Here is a 19,079-nt window from a genome sequence, read left to right on the forward strand (position 1 = left end):
GGCGCCGAGTAAAGCTCATCATCTTTTCCCACAAGAATCCAAGCAGGTTTCTTGCAAGCTTTCTTCATTTCAGCAATATAATTTAGGGCAAAAAGGAAGTCAGTTTCATATTGTTATCCTTCAGAATGCAAGTTTCTAAATTTACATCTTCTCTCCAACTATGCATAACACCAACTGTATCCCCTCTAGATAAATTGAAGGTTCCACTCATCTACCACACTGCTTCCTTTCCTAATTCTACCTTGACTACCAGTATGTTCTATTCATTCTCTTTTATCCTTACTCTGGATATCCCAAAGGTGCCTTTTTCCAAAACGCAATTGGACTTTTTTGTTTTGTTTTTTTCTTCGAAAACTTTCCACTTCTCATCCAAGAAAGTTCTTCAGAACTGAAGTCCAATTGCCTTTTGGAAAAAAAGCAGCTTTGGGACAACCATGACCTTGATAATTGTGAATTTCCATAGACATTTGCTTTGGATACTTTTGTTTCACTCACTTCCTCTATGCCTCACACCATGTAGACTACCTGCCTGCATGCTTTGAAAAGAACGTTGCAGATAAGAAAGGCCAAGAATATTTATCTTAGTAATAAATAGTAGGAAGAACAAGGTGAGGAGATGAATTAACTGGCTATTGAATGATAGCAAACATGGATCTTCTGAATCCATTTTGATATAAAGCTAGAAATAAAGGTAACCTAAATTTCCTCATGTTTTCATTTTCTGATAGGTGTACACCGTCCTTCGCAGACGTCAGATATTTCTGGTTTTTATTCCCTCCCTCCCAGTGGGGTTGGACAGATAACACCTTCTGTGGGATGGTAAGTATTTAAGGCCTTCACCTGAAGAACATTTTTTTTAAAAAAGCAACATTGGACATGTATTAATACCCATCATCCTTCACAATAGTTGAATTTTAGTATGTTTCCTAGATTCTATGTTTATATCTCTGAGTTCATATTGAGTGAGATATTGGTTCTCTCTCTTGCTCTCCTACTTTTTTTTAATCAAGTATCATTGCACAGAGAATTGGAATGCCTTCATTAATTGAGCCCTCTGCTGCCATTCGGAAATAATAAAGAAAATCAGGTTGTAGAATTTAGATTGTTAACCAAAGCAGGGTACACAGCTTTTTCTGAGCAAGAGCTGCACGTGGCTATTGAGTGACCTGGAAGGAGTTGACATGCTCCAAAAAATAGTAGTTGGAACGAGGGAGGAAAAAATGAAGCAATTTCATTTTATTTCATTTGCATTTAAACGTAAATTTAAATAAATAATCGTGTTTCCCTTTTTATATTAAACTTTATAATCTGGTAATAATTTTTAAAATTCTTTGGAGTACAAATATGACCCCATGATTTCTAGTTACACATCTCTGCAATTAAAAAAAAAAAACTATGTAGCTGTTCCATCATTCCTTTTGTAATTGGTTTTTCAAGATAATAAAAAGATAGAAATGATAAGAAACCTGAGAAGCTTTTGTTGTGATAACTAAAATTATTTGTTGACTGTAGAAAAAAAAAAGCATTCTTTGCAAGCGTTCTTTGTAAGAATAATTCTGGATAGGCAGAAAATATTGAGGGAGGGAGGGAGGGAGGGAGGAAGGAAGGAAAGAGGGAGGGAGGAAGGGAGGGAGGGAGGAGGGAAGGAAGGAAGGAAGGAAGGAAGGAAGGAAGGAAGGAAGGAAGGAAGGAAGGAAGGAAGGAAGACTCAGTCAGTATATGCATTCATTTAATTTCTGATGGACTTTTCCCCACTCTGTTTAATCCATATCATCACTTTAGTTTGTGGTGAATGGATGTGGTGTGGCAGATGTTTGTTTGACCTGAATAATGTGGGATTCCATCTCATGTTGATTCACTGCCATTTCTGAATGTATTTGATGTGGTGAAATAGCCTTATGAAATGTGGTCAAGTTATGCCTGAGAAAATGCTTGCTCTCTAGCTTTTCTGAAATGGTACAGTAGACTGTCATTCTCTTTTCTCAAGATTCATCAATATTGTTGGGAAAACAATATTTGGTAGTCACCATTACTCCTCACCGCAACCACCCTGGATGAATCAGCTTGTAATGTTAAGATATTAATATTCAGTAATGCAAACCTTGAATAATCTCCATTTATGAAGATAAATACCCAAGAGTGGAGATTAGAGCTACCTTAAGAAGAATAAGGGGCAAGAAGAGTACACCACAACTGTTTACACTGGAGTCATTGATTGAAAGCCCATTGAAATCAGCAGTGTTCTAAACCAATGTGTTGACTGACTTGAGTTTTTAAGGGTATGTGTCAGTGCAAATCTTGGATCTTAAACTGCACAGTTTATGAGTCATCAAGTCAATCCACAGTCTACAAGCTATGTGTTGTTGTCTGCCAGGAATTTCACAGCCCTGCTAGTTTTTCTAACCTGAGAGAGACAAAAATGCATGATATTTATGAAGCACATAAAGTGCTGTCATATAGTATAATGTCAATTTATCTTGTAAGCTATACATTTTTCTAACTTAGCCTGAATCAAGCATAAGATCAGAAGGCAGTAATTTTTCTGATTAACTGATTGGAGCATGCAAATTGGGATTGTACCCTGGCATTGAAAGGTTAAGTGCAATTTTTTAAGTGGAATGCAGTCATAAACTACCCTACAAGTTAAGTAATAAGCAGGGGTGAAATCTAAAATTTTTTGCTACCGGTTCTATGGGCGTGGCTTAATTAGTGGACGGGGCTTGGTAGTAAGGTGACTGGGAGGGCTTGGCTTGTTGGTCAGGTGGGCGTGGCCAAATCAATGTCACTTCTTTGCCCTTTTTTAACCTACAAAACACAACACAACACAACTGGCTCACCCACAATATAAAAGCAGCTGTGCTAGACCCAAAATGGCCCCTGCAACAAGCAGGAACCTCACACAGCCACAAAAAGCCCCAAAAACCAACTTTTACACTTTACACACACAAAATTCCACATACAGCTTTGTGAGATTTTGTGTGATTGTGTAGTTAGAGTGAAACACTACAGAAACACACTAAATCTCAGAAAGCTGCACAAATACTATTTTAATTTATTTTTATTTTTATATAAAAGCAGCTAAATTTAAAACTTCCTAAACTTTAAATGGCTAGGTCTAAAAAAAGAACAACTAAAAAAAACCCCAATTAATTATTTTTTTAAAGCTCCCAAAGGGGGAAAAACTTACCCAATAGAACAGGGGTCTCCAACCTTGGCAACTTTAAGACTTGTAGACTTCAACTCCTAGAATTCCTCAGCCAGCTTTGCTTCACTGGCTGAGGAATTCTGGAAGTTGAAGTCCACAACTCCCTGCCTGCTTGATTGCAGGTAGAGAGATTCAGTTGCTTGCTGATGCAATCGATTGCAGGGATTACAGCAAGGCGTTGCGACCAGCAGCTAAGGTAAGCAAGCTGAGAGGGGGAGGAGGAGGGATTTTTGCTACCGATTTGCAGGTAGAGCCATTTAAAAGGAAAAAAGTTTTTTCTTTTACATGGCTCTGGTGATCCAACTCTGGTGAGGCAACTCAGCTGGGATCGTCAGAGCTTGGCTGGTCAGAGCCATTTAAAAGAAAAAAAAGGCTCTGATGATCGTGCAGCTCAGCTGGGCATGGGGGCGTGGGTGCAGGGATTTTTGCTACCGGTTCTCCAAACTGCCCACCGCCATCGCTACCTACTCACCCGAGCTGGTCCGAACTGGGAGCATTTCACCCCTGGTAATAAGGTATTTCCTTACCAAAGAATGTACCATAGTTATATTCACAAAAGAAGAAATGCTTAACGCTTCAACTTAAGTCAAAGTTGATTATTTAGATTTCTCTCTCTCTCTCTCTCTCTTCCTTAAAATATTGTGTTTGTCCTAAGCTGGTTACATTGTAGGTGATGGTTAACAACTCAGACAATAGGAGAGAAAAACATTTTAGAGTGGATAAAAGAAATATTGCCTAGAAATATTGGCAAGGCGGCAAATTCTTTAAATATGTTGAATGAATAAAGAAAATATTTTTTTTTCTCAAACAACTTTCCCTCTAAGTAGTTTTGACTTCAGCTCCCGTTATCCCTGCATTTCATAGCTGATATATTTTTGGATGTAAAAATAATCATTGTGGCCCAGTCCATTTCAATAGATAGTCAGCAGAGAGAATATCCCTATTTTTAATGTTGTAGCTGAAAACCTCAAACAGTTGCATCTTTGGACACTTCCCAAGAGGAGCCTGAGCCCATTTGGGAACGGCTCCAGAGCTCTGTGTTCCCATGACATCAACAGTGCCTGAGAGCTGTCCTGGTTTATTTCTGGCTGAATGCAGTGTAATTAAAATTGCTGCTGTTACTTCATTTTTGCTTTATGAAGCAGTGGCTCCATTGCCTACTGGTGGAAGATTTTACTTATTCTTGCTCCTGAGCTTGAGCCTAGCTTGGCAACTCCGTCTTAGAAATCAAAACAAAAGGAAGAAGAGTGGAATTGACAAGATCTTTGTCAGTTTCTCTTTCCTCTTCTGTTATCAAAGGAGTTAATGTGCAAATGCCAGACAAGCTGCTTCTCCCCATCCTTTGTCTTTATATGGAATGTGAGTGAAGGGATCTCTCTTGCTGCTGGACCAGGAGCCACTTAAAGCAGGGAAGGACAGCGCAGGGGTTACTCCATCTCCTCCCAAGCCTTTCGAGGGAAAAAAAACAGTAGTGGATGGCTTTCTAAGCATTTGGGGAGAGGAAACAGTGACACCCTGGAAGTGTTTGAAGAACTCATTTCAATTTTGGCAAAATTAAAATGAGAGTTCATAGCATACATGTATAAAATTGTCATTTCTGAGCTCGGCTATAAATCTGTGTGGAAAAAAGAGGCTAACAGTACATATGGCATTAAGTATATTTCTCTTAAAATAATAGGTTAGGTTCTGCATCATGGTACCTAGTCATGTAGTTTAATCTTTTGGTCCTATCAAAGTTGATGCTCTCTTCTCCAAGTCTTGTTTAAGCTTGAAGAGAAATTATTGGTTGTGTTAGCTAGGGAATTCTATAGGAAGCCCACGTTGAAGAAGGCTGAACTGGACAAAAAAAGGTCCACTCACACGCACGCACGCGCACACACACACACACACACACACACACACACACACACCATCTTCAGCTGAAGTCCTTATCCTGACTGGATCCTTCTTTGATCATTTTTAATCTGCTTTTAAAAAAAAAACCATTGTGTGATCTGGCTTTAAACTGGCACCTTTCCCAGTACAAAAATGGTTTTACCTTTAATTGCAGCACATTATAATCAGTAGTGGGTTTCAAAACTCAGCGCTACCAGTTCGCTATTGGTAGTGTGCGGGCGTGCTTCCTCGCTTTGCGAGCACGCAGCGCTTTTGCGCCTGCGCAGATCATTTTTGATGACAGCTGGGCGGGTGGGTGGAGCCTCCCACCGCAGCCAGTACTGGATCACCCGAACTGGGAGCAACCCACCACTGATGATAATACATGAGAAACTGTAACTAAAAATATCACCTGGATGTGCCTAATTTGTGGCAGGTTTCATCCAATGGACTGGACTGGAACCACTTGGGTAGCTTGCCAAGAAACCAAGAGTTTGGATAACCAAAGTCTCGTTGAAGAAGGTTAGGAAGCCACAAGTAAAGAACCATAGCAACAGTTGGGAGTCAAGAACAAGTCCGTATGCTGAAAGGCGTGTTCAGACGTCTTGTGTTTCCTTCTTTCCTGCCTCATGCAACAGATTGCCTGATTCTCTCTTTTGGGCAGGCTGGCTTGTTTCCATCTCTTCTTGATCTTTGTAATGGTCAGATTTGCTATCATATTATTTGTCACTGACTGGGTGAGAATTAATTCTCCCATTATTCCTCAGAAATAATGCTATGGAGTGTTCTACTTGCACTGCATGCAGGCTCTAAGTCACATTAAACAATAACTCTGCTGGCTGCCAATACACCACCAGTCTTCACTTAATATTTTCCACTCCCAACCAGAAAAATACACTCAAAGTGAAGGGGGACCAATTTTATTTGGCCGTTATTTCATTGGGCTGATTTTATTTATGCCCAATTTCATTTTCTCATAAACCTATATATAGATTGTGCTGTATGACAATTGGCATCCACAGGCTACAACCCCGCCTTAACCTTCTCAGTGCACCTATATGCCTCAGAAGCCCCACAGACATCATAGTTGCACAATGCTATTTACATGTGAGTTACCTTCCATGTATTTCTTAATCTTGCCCCTGCAAAAGTGGCTCATGTGCATCCATCACTTTGCTGATAAAGCCTTTTATCCTGGAGAACTTCACACTGTTGCCTGTATGGACAAACATGACCTTATAAAAGGGACCTTCTTAGTCCCTTTTATAAAAAATAAACAAATAAGGGGCTTGTACCCAAGCAAAAAAAACCTACAGAGAATTTCCTTCCCTGTCTCCTCCCTTGATGTATCATCCTTTTCAGAGCTTGGCAGTGTTCATTGCGTCCAAATCAATTTGGGGAGAGGAGATGGAGAAAGAGGGAGACTCCAGAATCTCTTTTGTGATAGGCAATGGCTTCGAAGAGAACAGGTTCACTGTTCTGGAAAAAAGCTGACTTCAAACACGCACTATGGTCGTAATATAGCAAAGAGCTTTTCCTGAGAAGGAAAAAGTTCAGCAGGAATGTCTGTGGAGATTCTTAGTCATCCAGGTCAAAGTTGCCTCAAAGGTGCAAGGAAAAAACAGTCCAGTTGCCTTTTGAAAAAGCATCTTTGAGACATTCAGCAGGAATAGCCTCAGAACCCGTCAAGTGTTCTGGAAAAGAATAAGTCTCCCAGTAGTTAAATGGAGAGACTCTTGAGGAACTATCCAAATTATTTAGAATCGATTTTCGATCATTTCACATTTGATGCAAAGAGACTCTTCCTAAAAAGTCTTGTAACTATGAGCCACGAATTCACTTAGATAATGTCTCATTATGAAGAGTTTTCCCCCTTCCTGAAACTATATCAGCTTTTTAAAATCAGTAGAAGGAATTTTCCCTTGATGGGGCTACATTGGGATTGCTCCAAATAACAAAGGAGAAAAAAAGGATTTTACTTTGTCTGAACTGATTTGGCGATTCAATATATTTTCAGAGGGTTCCATTGAAGCATCTTGGGTCACGGAGTGACCAATTTCCACTTGGGGATTAGAGGTCACTGTTTTCTCAGCCTTAAAGCTAGAATGTTAAATTTCGATGCTTGTTTTGGTTTCCTGCTGTATTATAAGTCTTGGCTGGTTCATGACATATTAAATGACACTTCCAAATTTTCACCAGTATAGTCTCTCTCAAGATTGAAGCTAAATTCTGATTTAAAAAGAGAGAGAGAAATAACCACACTGATAATGATAGTTAACAGTAATGTTAATCTAATGCTTTAAGGCAGTGTTGGCGAACCTTTTTGGCACCGAGTCCCAAAACGGGAGCATACGCACACACGGCACCACCAGAAACCAGAAGAGCAGTTCCCTGGCATGCATGCATGCGCCGGGAAGCTGAGCTTCCGGTTTTCGGCAAATGCAATGTGCGCCAGTCATCTGGTCTTCTGGTTTCTGGTGTGCATGTACGTGCGAAGACCAGCTGGTTGGCACACATGCACGTTCTGGAAATCAAAAGCTCAGCTTCCCAGTGCATGTGCACCAGGGAGCTGCTTTTCTGGGTTTTGGCACTCCCGCGCGTGCTAAGACCAGCTGGCATGTGCATGCCGGAACCTGGAAGAGCAATGAGCAACGGCTGGCATGCCCAGAGAGATGGCTCTGCATGCCCCTTCTGGCACGCGTGCCATAGGTTCTCCATCACGGCTTTAAGGCATTCAAAGTAATCTTCAGTTTGTATGATAAATTTCATTTTCCCTCCAGCATGCACTGCACTTGCAGTATTGGCCATTCATCTAACTAGAAAAATCATTTTGGAGTTCTTTAAAGTCTTTTGACTTCATAAGACTGGGCAATTAGATGTCAACCACATTGTATGCCTCATTTTCTTTACAATTAAATTAAGTAGCTTTCACTCAGTGATCATTTATTTTCCCTCATAATCAGAACTCTCCGGTTATACTTGCCTGTTTTGCATTTAATTTACTTGTTAGCATAAGAGGACCTATATTTCTAAAAAGGGGGAGTCTTTATCAAAAGGGTTTTTTAAAAAAAAATTAAAAAATTCATTTCAACCCATCTGGATTTAAGAATCCATAAAAAAGATATATGAGTTCATAAATGCCAATCCAGAGTGTGCTGATTTTGCATGATAACTCTCAGAATGGCATTCAGCAAGTTCTGACCAGTTCTGGACAACCGGTAGCAGAAATTTTAAGTAGTTTGGAGAACCGGTAAATACCACCTCTGACTGGCCTCTCCCCCATCTATTCTCTGCCTCCCAAGTCCCAGCTGATCAGGAGGAAATGGGGATTTTGCAATATCCTTCTCCCACCAAGCCACACCCACAGAACTGGTAGTAAATTTTGAATCCCACCACTGCAATGATAGTATGCTTCTGACATGAATAAACAAATAATAAACAGTAAACAAATGAATATGCAAATAAAAGCTATGATTCGAAGAACTTCTCTTTACCAAGCTTCTACTGATTTTCCACACAAAGACTTTTTTTTATAGGTTTCAGAGTGTAGGAAATCTGCATCTAATCACTGTTTTCACCTACTACTTTGAGATATGCATTATCCTAATTGTTCTGTTATTCTCTGGTACCACACCACAAACATGCACACATTTAAAAATGGTTTTATTTGGCTTTCTGTTCTCTGGAAATTATTTTAACAGCAACTTGTCTTTTTTTGTTAGAGATTGGCAAGATCTCATTTGAATTCTTCAGGTGAAAGTTATCTGGCTCTACTGATTAGTTATTGTGCAATGTATTATATCATTATTACTTTGCATGCATTTTCAGATGTTATCCCTCCTCAAATAACCATACAGGTATAACCATTTTCTCCAAGAAGTATTTTTCACAGCAAAAATAGATGTGGGAAACCCATTTTGCTTCTCTGCTGTCTTTTTGCCTTCCTTCTATCTAGACATCTTGTTTCTTCTATGGTGACTTCCAACTTCTGCTATCCTGGAAAGGGAAGTAATGTTGCCAGAGATTCTCCTCTTTAGGTTTTCTTCATATTGGCAACATATCTAGGTTTAAAGGGAAGGCCACCTTGTGTTTGTAGACTCTAAAATATAACCATCCAGGTGTCATTTATACTTTTCCTCTCCCCCTGATTTAAACAGTTTGGTTTCAAACATTCTGATAGAAGTTTGAATACTCAGAGTTTCTGCCATTAAGAATCACAGATGTGCCCTGGGATGGAGCATAGAAAACTGGGACTTTAGAAAGTATAAAGACTTAATATTTTCTTCTTTTTGTACCTCAAGTTGTCTTCTGGTATTGATAACTATGTTAACTAAGAAAGAAGATGAAGACAATGCCAGCAGCAATAGAGATATTACAGGTAGTTCTCTGGATGTTAAGGTCGTACCACCTAATTCTTCTGGTTTCAATCTATATCTGTCTTTATTTTTATATTGTAAGGCCTTAAGCAATTTTTTGCCCAAATAAAGATCTAGTGCAATGGCCCCCTAATTTGCACCAAAACCTCTCTTGTATCTTCCTTATTTGGTATATTCATTGATCTTTTCCAACATTTGTGAAACTCAGATTTATTCCATATTTACTAGTGTGCAGTTGTTTGCCCTCCTGCTTTGTTGCCTGTTCTATTTCACTTTTCAGAGGATTTAGTTTTTGAATATTTGCTTTCTACGCTAATGTTTGTCGTTTTATAAGCTCCTTTGTAAAATATTTCATTCTAGAACTTCCACTTTTTTAAGACTTCTTTGCCTCTATTAGATTGCTTGAATAATAGCTGTGTATATTTTGAGGGTTAATTCTGATTTTCTTTGCTTGTTCTTTTCATGATACATTATTTTATTTGATGACATTCTTGATTGAGATAGCTTTACTTGTCCTTTCTTACTTGAAACTGAAAATCTGCATTCAGTCATTGTATGCTTGTTACCCAATATTTTCATTCTCCACCTTTCAACCTAGCTATTTTGGTAGCGTACTCTGAAAGCCATTGTAATCTTTTCTTAAGATTTTAGGAATTTTTTTTCTATTTTGCTTCCCATAATGCGCCTCTTGTTTCTTTTTCTAGCTTTTCATGTCCTCTTTCTTATATGTTAAGTATGCTGAATCTGATCCTTATATTAATCCTGTGTCTGTCAACAACAGCTGTATGCTGTTTTTAATTTGAGAAGCTTAACCCATATATTTGAAATGAATAATTTCTCTCTTTTACCTGGAGGTGTCCTGGGGACTGGATTGCACTTCTCCATTTTTCAATTCCTATTTATTATTTATCAAATGTAGATACTGCCCATTTCACTATCCAAGTGACTCTGGGCAGTTTACAGATACAAATGATAAAACCATATACAATTTTAGAAATACAATTTTAAAAGAATTAAAACAAAATGAAAAATATTTTTAAAAGTGCAGGGTTAAAAAGACATGCTAAAAAGTTAAAAACAGCAGAAGGAGCACCCTCAAGCCACTACCAATCTCAGGGTTGTGAGCCACTCTTTGACCCCCATGCCAGCTGGCAGAGCCAAGTCTTCACTTCCTTTTGGAGGGCCTGAGAATATCAGGCCTAACTTCACCTCTAAAGACAAGAGACTCCATGGGGAGGAGTAATTGCAGAGAAGGCTCTTTTCCTAGATCCTGCCTGTTGAAATTCTTAACTGATGGGTCTGTAACATATCCTCTCAGCCTAATTTTGTGCAACAAGTTGATGTAACTGGGACAAGATGTTCCTTGGGTAACCTGATCCCATGCAATAATGAAGGGCTTTAAAGGTGATAACCAAACCATGAATTGGACTTGGAATCAAACTGGCATCCAGCGCAGCTCACGCAACAGATGAGTTACTTGAACGATTCTTGGAGGCCCAAGACTCCTCATGTAACCACATTCTGCACTAGCTGCAGTTTCCAGATGCTCTTTAAGGACAGCCTCCTGTAGTGTTCATTGCAATAATCCTTAAGGGAGATGACCAGGATATTATGTAGTTAAAGTTCCAGTGTATAATCTGTATTTATATTGCTTAAAATAAATATTAATAACAAAAAATAATTCTGTTCAGAGAACTCGTAGTATTCTGTTCACACAACTCTTAATATTCTGTCTCCTGCATTATTGCATTTGTCCATTTGAAATCTTCCTGTAATTCCTTGTTTCTTTTGCATTGTAATTGTCCATTAGTAGTACTGCATGTCTAGTTGTTGCATTCAGTACCACTTAAGGTTTGTCATAGCCTACCTCTTTCCCCATTGTGTTGTGGTGAATACATATCCTTGTGTAATATTCATGTTCATTGAAAATACATTAAATTCAATTGTTATGATTTACTGGATTATAACTGAACGCATAATTATAATTGTCCTTTCCATTCTCTTGCCACACCATTGCCTTTGCTATTTTATTCCTTCTTATGCCCTCATGCCCTGAATACTGTATATCATCTCATTTAAATTTGACTTATTCCAGACCATATAAAATTGCTCATTCCTTAATGTGCTTCTTTTCTGCATTCAAAATGTTGACGTATATTCATTCCTGCATTTCACATTCTGTGCTCCCATTGCATATGTCCTTGTAAAATGGGAAATCTCTTTCAATGCTGACACCATTAGTGCACATTTTTCTTGTGGCTTTTTTGTCCACACCTGTAGACCTACATCTACTGAAGTTTGACGATCTTCCCCACAATTAAGACATGCTTTCCAGCCTTTCGACCTTGCCACGAGTTTCTGCCAGCATTACTTTCAGCATGGCTGTTCCTGTATTTGAGATAGCTGAGCAATGTATTCTAATTAAATTCTTGATTCTTAACAAGATATCCACTAGATGCTTCCATCCCATCATAATTAAGTACAGCTCTGAAGTCTTGGATTAGAATTTTTCAATCTTGGCAGCTACCAAATGGATGGACTTCAGATCCACAAATTTTCAACAGTAGTCATGCTGGCTAGGAAATTCTGGCACGAATAGTCCATACTTCTGCAAGATACCTAGTTGTGGGAACACTATCCTAGATCGTATTTTGGATTGAAGTAAGAGTAAGCAATTTCCTCCTAGGTGGAAGGCTTCAAATGTGTTCAGTTCAAAATCCTCGAAAACTGATTAGTAATTAGAGCAGATACTGATACTGTCTCAGAATTTCACAGTATTTCACTGCTTACCTTTGCTAAGTATAGATTATTGCTAACCATTATCTGTTTCACGACAGAAAAAGCATAAATCATGTATTTTTACATTTGATGTGGAGGCTTCTATAAAGTATGTACTATATTGTCCTGGATTCAGTTGAATTTTGCCGAAGCATTCCCAATCCAGTCCTCCGATCACTTGCCACTTCATGTTTCCCTGTGATGTAATGCTAAATTATTTTTGCCAGCTTTGCATCCCACACACATTAGGTCTTGGCTAATATCCAAAGATGCATGTATTTGTTTGGCATTTTGCTAAGAGCACACTGGGAATGTGCTTGGATTTGGAGTTGGATTTGGATTTGGGAGTGGGTGGGTGTTTACAATAAAACCCAAGAGATTTCAGCCCTTTTTTGGAAAGGAAACAAAGTCAACATGTGCAAAGCTAAACAATGTCTTTCAATATTGAAATGTAATCTTTTGGAGTATGGTTGGAATAGAGCAAGTTTATATGTGTAATTTATGTAAGAGAACAAGTGATAAGACAGTGTGATTTCAGACTGACTCAAGAGCATCAACTAAGAAATGGCAAATAGGATTTGAAATGTTCTTTATTTAGACCTTAATTTCTAATAGTGCAAAGAAGATAAAGTCTGTGCATAGATGATAGAAATATTTGTCTGGATTTCTAGGGATATTAATTTTGCACTACTTGTTTGGACCCAAATGACTAGACTGCATGAACCCCTTGATGCATGGGAGAAGGATTATGTCAAACGTCTCTACCTGATTGTGTGGCTCAACCAGGAATGAAAGCCTACATCTCTAGCCATGTTTCAAAGCTAATCATATAGTCGTTACAGGTAGCTTTTAAGCATTGCTGGTGGAGTTCTAGAGAAGCTCTAGAGAAAAACCTCTTCTCTATTCATGTCTACATTTAAACAAAAAGCCAATGGGGGTCCTTTCCCCAACATGCAAGTTCCCAACTTTAGCCAGCTATGAGTCCAGACAAAAAAAAAAAGGAAAAAATAAAATATGCAGGAAAAGTGACATGGGTGTAGATGCTTTATAGCCTCTTTCTTCCTGCTCCCAGGCAGAGCCAGCCTGTCTGCCCATTCCAGTCATGTGGATTTAGACAGCCCTATACGTCGGCGCTTTCTGCTGGGGCTACTTTCTCCAGGTAAGTATAAGCTGCCTGAGCCAGGACATGTTGCTCTGCTTCTGTTGCAATTCAAGCCATGAAAGTCTGCAAGATTTAGGGAGAAGCTCTCATGTCCAGATGGCAGCAACAGGGAAGGAGTTCTCTTGCTTTAAACAGACAGACTTTTCAGACCCAAAAAGAAATAAATAATTTGATGACCTTCCAGAGGAGAAACCCAGTTTGGTTGGGGTCATCAATAGTAGGAGAGTAGAGAGAGAGAACCCTTGTGAGATGCTGCAAAGCCAAGGAACATGTCTCTTATTGTCATGTATCTAGGAATGAAAAAGAAGGAGAGCTGAAAATGCTCTGATAAGTTTTTATCGTCCACAGTTATTTAAGCTCTCTCAAAAAACGCTTCTTGTTATATATTAGGTCTCTACCCTCAGTCCTCTTTTCAGATTTTGAAGTTGTGCAGAGTTTTGCAAAAGGCTCTTTTCTAAGGACTTCAGTAGAATGACTGAATAAGTGTCCTTACTTAGTGGTTCTTTTTCAAACTGTTCTGGGTTCTCAAAAGACAAAGTGAAACAATATCTTGCTGGCTACCATTAAAATAAAATTGTCTACCTGGTGTAGCTTCGAGAAATAATGGACTTCCTCATAACTTTGTTCAATTTGTAGTCTTTAACAGAAGTAGAAATCAGGTAGAAAACCTGGTGCATTTAAGCTACCAGGTTCTCTTCCTTATGTGCTGCATCCCTTGAGCCGATTTTTGCTTTTTCTCAATGCACTTTTGCTCTGCTGAGTTACAGAAGATTTACACTTTTCTCCTCATTCCACCAATATCCTGGTGGCCACCAACTAGTATCAAATACTAGCTTTGCTTCTATGGAAGTGTGTGGCGATTTGCAACAGCTGAGGATTGCAATGTAAGTGTGAGTGTGCCATCATACCAGACAAATGCCTAGGCTATTTCTATTTCTCCAACCACACCTGAGTGGTATGCAGACTTCTCATACAAAACTTAAAAAAAAAACACCACAACTTCAGAAGCGAATATGCCATTGGCTTTCCTGATCATCACAAAAGAATTCGATCAATTGGCTGGGCTTTGTTCCTCTTGCTTGTAAATTTTGGGGAGCTAATCGGAATGACCTGAATGCCAAATTTATTTTCTCTTTACTTCTGAGAAGGTCCAGCTGGAATATACATTAACCTACAGGGAATGTATGCACAAGCACCATTCATTGCATTTCTCCTCTGGCTTCTGCTTTGTATTGTCCTAATAAGTCTCTTGATGAAGACATTCTGGGAGTCGTAATGGGGAAAGGCACATCATTATTTTTACTATTATAGTATTATTATGCCATTACCTTAATGTTTACTCTGCCTCAGGCACCTTTGCCTGTCTAAGTATCTTAATATTTAAGATAAATGAATGACAGACCTCCTAGTTATCTGGTAGTTTCATTCTTTGCCATAGCAGCATTCCCATTAACAGCAGAGAATGAGGCAGATTTTTCAGACAAGAACGCACACCTTGACAGATAATGATCAAGCTTCAAGCTATGCCAGTAGATTAATATCAAGCATTATTTCTTTTTGTGCCAACAGAGCTAATGAACAGTTGGTTGTCTCCCATGGGCAAATCTGCTGTCTCAAACTTTAGTCATGATGCTCAGTAAATTGACAGCATCTTTCTATAATGCTGAAAGTATTCTTCAGAACTGGTGAAGAATGTGCAAACAATTCACCTACAATCTGTTTTATGAAAACTCCAGGAATGTGGCCCTCATTTTCTAATACCCCTTTGTGTTCAGGGTTATTGAAGAAAGGGAAAGGGCCATTCAATATTTATATAGCACTAAAGCTACAGGCTCAGATGCAGTTTGTAGGAAGTTAGCCTAAGAAATTCTTGGTAGAGAATTGGTATATAAGCCAAGTCTAGGTCCTCATCTAAAATGGGCTTAGTCACCCAACAGCCTAGTTTCCTTGGCAAGAACAACTTGCATAAAATAATTACTGCAAAGAACTGAAGCCAGAAAATCAGCATAAAATTTTCCCCACCCCTTTTTTATTTTTCTTAGAACTTAAACCTGAGGTACATGTAAGGAACTGTTAAATACAGCTCTTTAATCACACAGCAAATTAAGTCTCGCAGTCTTTATTTAACTACAGGCATTGTAAGAAGAAAATACCAAGTTGGAGTTGGCGCTGCCTGACTCAGCATTGCCATAAGCTTTACCAAGAGCTGTGTCAAAGCGTTCTTGGGTGTTCTGCATCCAGGAAGAATGCTTCCCTTACAGAATTTCATGATAACCAAAGATGATGGTAGCAGATGGGAGATTGTCATTTTGACATGTAACATTTGTGTTAGTTTCCTCCAATAGCCAATGTAGGGAAAACAACTTCAAGCTAGAAAGTGCCACTTAATGAGCCTGACCCCTTGTCTCACGATTGTTGAAAACCAAATTCTGTTCAAGTGTAAATTAGCCCTTAGCTAATTGCTGTATTGAAATACAGCCATTGCTGTATTTCTCAGTCTAATTCAGAATTCAGCAGCTGAGTGCCCAAGCACCCATTATGTTGCAGTTCCAGAAGACTTTAGAAACCCAGGATTCAGTTTATATTGTGCTATGTCTCTGGAAATGTCAACCTGCATGGAACAACTTTGCTGTTACATCAATATCCACACACAGTTCTCTGAAACAGTCACTCTCCACATCTAGAAACTAGTCCAACTACTGTACAAATCCCATTCTAATGTAATGCATTAGAAGTCCAGGCAATAACAAATCTCTGTTATATTGCAGGATCACACATCCTTTGGTGCTTAGCTCTGGAATGCATGCACCAGGCCTCCCACACCCAGGCATGACCTCTCCATCTGGGAAACAAGAAATGGATCATTACGACCGAAGCATGTAAGTAGCCTTATAGGGATGAAGACTTATAGGTACTGTGCCATTTATTTATATGTTGCATTTTTATGCTGCTGAATCTTCAAGATTTACAGCAACGTAGTAAGACACAATAAACTTTCGACCAGAAAATAAGTGTAGTACAATGCACAACAAAGACAGAACAATGTAGTTTTCAATTTACAACCATTTGTTCAGCCACCATTTGAAATTACAGTGGTGCTGAACGTATGGTACTTATGAATGGTCATCGAAATTGCAGACATTGCAGAGCTCCTGTGGTCATCTTTGGAAGTCTGGCCACATTTATGACTACAGGGGCACTTCCCCCCCCACCCCCACTTTCCTTTTTTCCTTTCTCCCATTTCTGCCCTTTTGGTTGTCCTGCACAGCAGCAGTCCTTGGTAGCATTGGCAACACTGGGGCAGAAGTAGAGGCCTGAGGCCTTAGCAATTTCAGTCAGCTGCCTCCCCCGCTCCCAGCTGCTACTTCAGTTCAAGCCCACAACCAGTGGCACAGCTCAAAGCTCTTGCCATCCCACACTCTACAGGTCCTGCCACATCCAACTGACCATAACCATCTTTCTCCTCCTGCTGAAAAGGTGTGCCCAACCTGCCCTATGTGAGGCAGCATCTGACCCTGCTAGGCCTTCTTCCAAGTCTACTCACACTATCCTTCAAAAAGTGTGTGCTGTTCTTATGATGCTTCAGGATGCCTCAGAGGTTTTTCAAAGGCTTTGTGAAGCATGACAAGAACAATGCAAATGATTTGGAGAACAGCAGGCATGGCCTTCTCATGAATTTTAGATGGTCACAGAAGCCTGGGAATTGTGCATGTTATTCGGAGAGTGGCACAAGTGACCTCAGGAAGAAGACGTTTGAACCAGGCTGGGCGCAATTAGTTAACAGTGAGAGGAAGATGACAAAAGTCAGCTGAGGGCAGAATGGCCAGTGAGCACAAGGCAGCAGGACTGACAGAGGTGACAGAATGCAAAGTGGCCATAAGGGCAGAGATGATGGGGTGATAAGAGGATGGGGGAGTTGAAGAGGAGGCAGTTCCAAACTTAAGGGACTGGGAAGGAGCAAGCTGGAAGTGGATTGGGTCAGCTGGTAATAATGGCAATGGGGAGTGCCAGGATTGCTGTCGTTAAATGTCAGATCATGCTTTATGACCACATCATTCATCAATGGGAAATTCTAGTCCCAATTACCACTGTAGCTCGAGAACTACATATTATTAATAATAATTAATATCCAAGTAATAATAATTAATATCCATCCAGAAAGGTCCTCCAGAAAAATACAGCCTATCTGGAAGGCTGTCATAGAAGGGGGCCGCCATGATAAAAATGCAGTTCTTTCAGACTTCTGCCTTCCTCACTTCATAGAAATGGGTTCTCATAAGCTGCTTCTCCTAAGGGAACTTCTTCAGATGGGAGGAATCTGGCAGGAATAGTGGTCTAATACAGGGGTCTCCAATCTTGGCAACTTGTGGACTTCAACTCCCAGAGTTCCTCAGCCAGCTTTGCTGGGAGTTGAAATCCACAAGTCTTAAAGTTGCCAAGGTTGGAGACCCCTGGTCTAATATGTTCTCCTGGCATGCTTCCTTACCAGTTCCATCTCTTAGAAGAGCAGCTGCTTCTTCTCATTTGCAAAGCCAGTGTCTACAAGCCTTGTTTTCAGGGTTACAGTTTGGAAGAGTGCACTCTGTTTGTTAGTCATCAGACATAATCAGGCACACATCTGTTGTAGCAGTTCAAAAAGAACATCTTCCGTCCTACCAGGCAAAAGTAATAAACATGGTGGTTCCTACATGAATCTTTCATACATCAGATTTAACAGACCAGATGAATTGAACTGGATCAATAGGATGTTTTGTAGGATAATTTGGACCATAGAGGCCAAAATTATATTTCCAGTGATAATGTCTTAGCTTTGGCTTACCATTAGAAAAAATATTTTGCTCTTTTAATGTTTAATCTTTGGCTCCTCGATTTTAATCCTACACTGTCAATCCTTGTTTTTTTATTATTTTCTAAGAAGTACTGAGGTAAGACCCTATATTATCAATGGTTTCTTTTCTCTTTCATATAAGGAAATCACAATCAGAACCAAAGAGAGAAAAGGAAGCTAAGAAACCTACCATCAAGAAGCCTTTGAATGCTTTTATGTTGTACATGAAAGAAATGCGGGCAAAGGTCATTGCTGAATGCACCTTGAAGGAAAGTGCCGCGATCAACCAAATTTTAGGAAGACGGGTAAGAGCACAAGTGGTCTGTCTTGTTTTTGATTAATATATAGGCATTAGGATAGGTTCAGAATGAATGAGCTGTTTGCTTTTTCAGAAATTCTGGATTTCAGTTGTAAACTTTATTTTTAGCCAAGATATTGGCTAAAATATTTAGATATTTTAAATATTTAGCCTGGTGGTGCAGTGGACTAAACTACTGTTAAAAGTAACACTTAGCTGCCAGCTGCCTGTAATTACTGCGAGTTCAATTCTCACCAGGCTCAAGGTTGACTCAGCCTTCCATCCTTCCGAGGTAGGTAAAGTGAGGACCCGGTTTGTGGGGGCAATAAGCTGACTTTGTATAAAATAGAACACCATTTGGGGAAGCCAAAAGCCCTACTAAGCAGTAATACAAAAGTATGAAGGCTTAAAAGCATTGTAAGCCGCCCTGAGTCTCCGGAGAAGGGTGGCATATAAATCAAACTAATAAATAAATAAATAAATATTGCTCCAATGGATTGGGAAAGAGGCTGGAGAAAGGCTTTGAAAATTAATCTCCGGTATCAGTGAATAATCTA

At 39.4% G+C, this 19,079-nt stretch overlaps 1 protein-coding gene across 7 annotated transcripts in view; it reads left to right on the forward strand.

Moving 5' to 3' along the window:
• TCF7 (transcription factor 7) overlaps positions 1–19,079 on the forward strand; it is a 141,722-nt gene that overhangs the window by 93,852 nt on the left and 28,791 nt on the right. For 5 of the 7 annotated variants that reach the window (XM_034404064.3, XM_034404094.2, XM_034404078.3 and 2 more), the window contains exons 5-8: positions 729–819; positions 13,307–13,393; positions 16,165–16,275; positions 18,367–18,529. In XM_034404064.3, the coding sequence (XP_034259955.1) occupies positions 729–819; positions 13,307–13,393; positions 16,165–16,275; positions 18,367–18,529 (452 nt within the window). The remainder of the gene's footprint in view (positions 1–728; positions 820–13,306; positions 13,394–16,164; positions 16,276–18,366; positions 18,530–19,079) is intronic. The other 2 variants (XM_034404071.3, XM_034404086.3) reach the window with 1 other exon arrangement.

This window comes from Pantherophis guttatus, chromosome 2, assembly GCF_059756535.1.
Source record: "Pantherophis guttatus breed Tessera chromosome 2, ASM5975653v1, whole genome shotgun sequence".
Classification (NCBI taxonomy): domain Eukaryota; kingdom Metazoa; phylum Chordata; class Lepidosauria; order Squamata; family Colubridae; genus Pantherophis; species Pantherophis guttatus.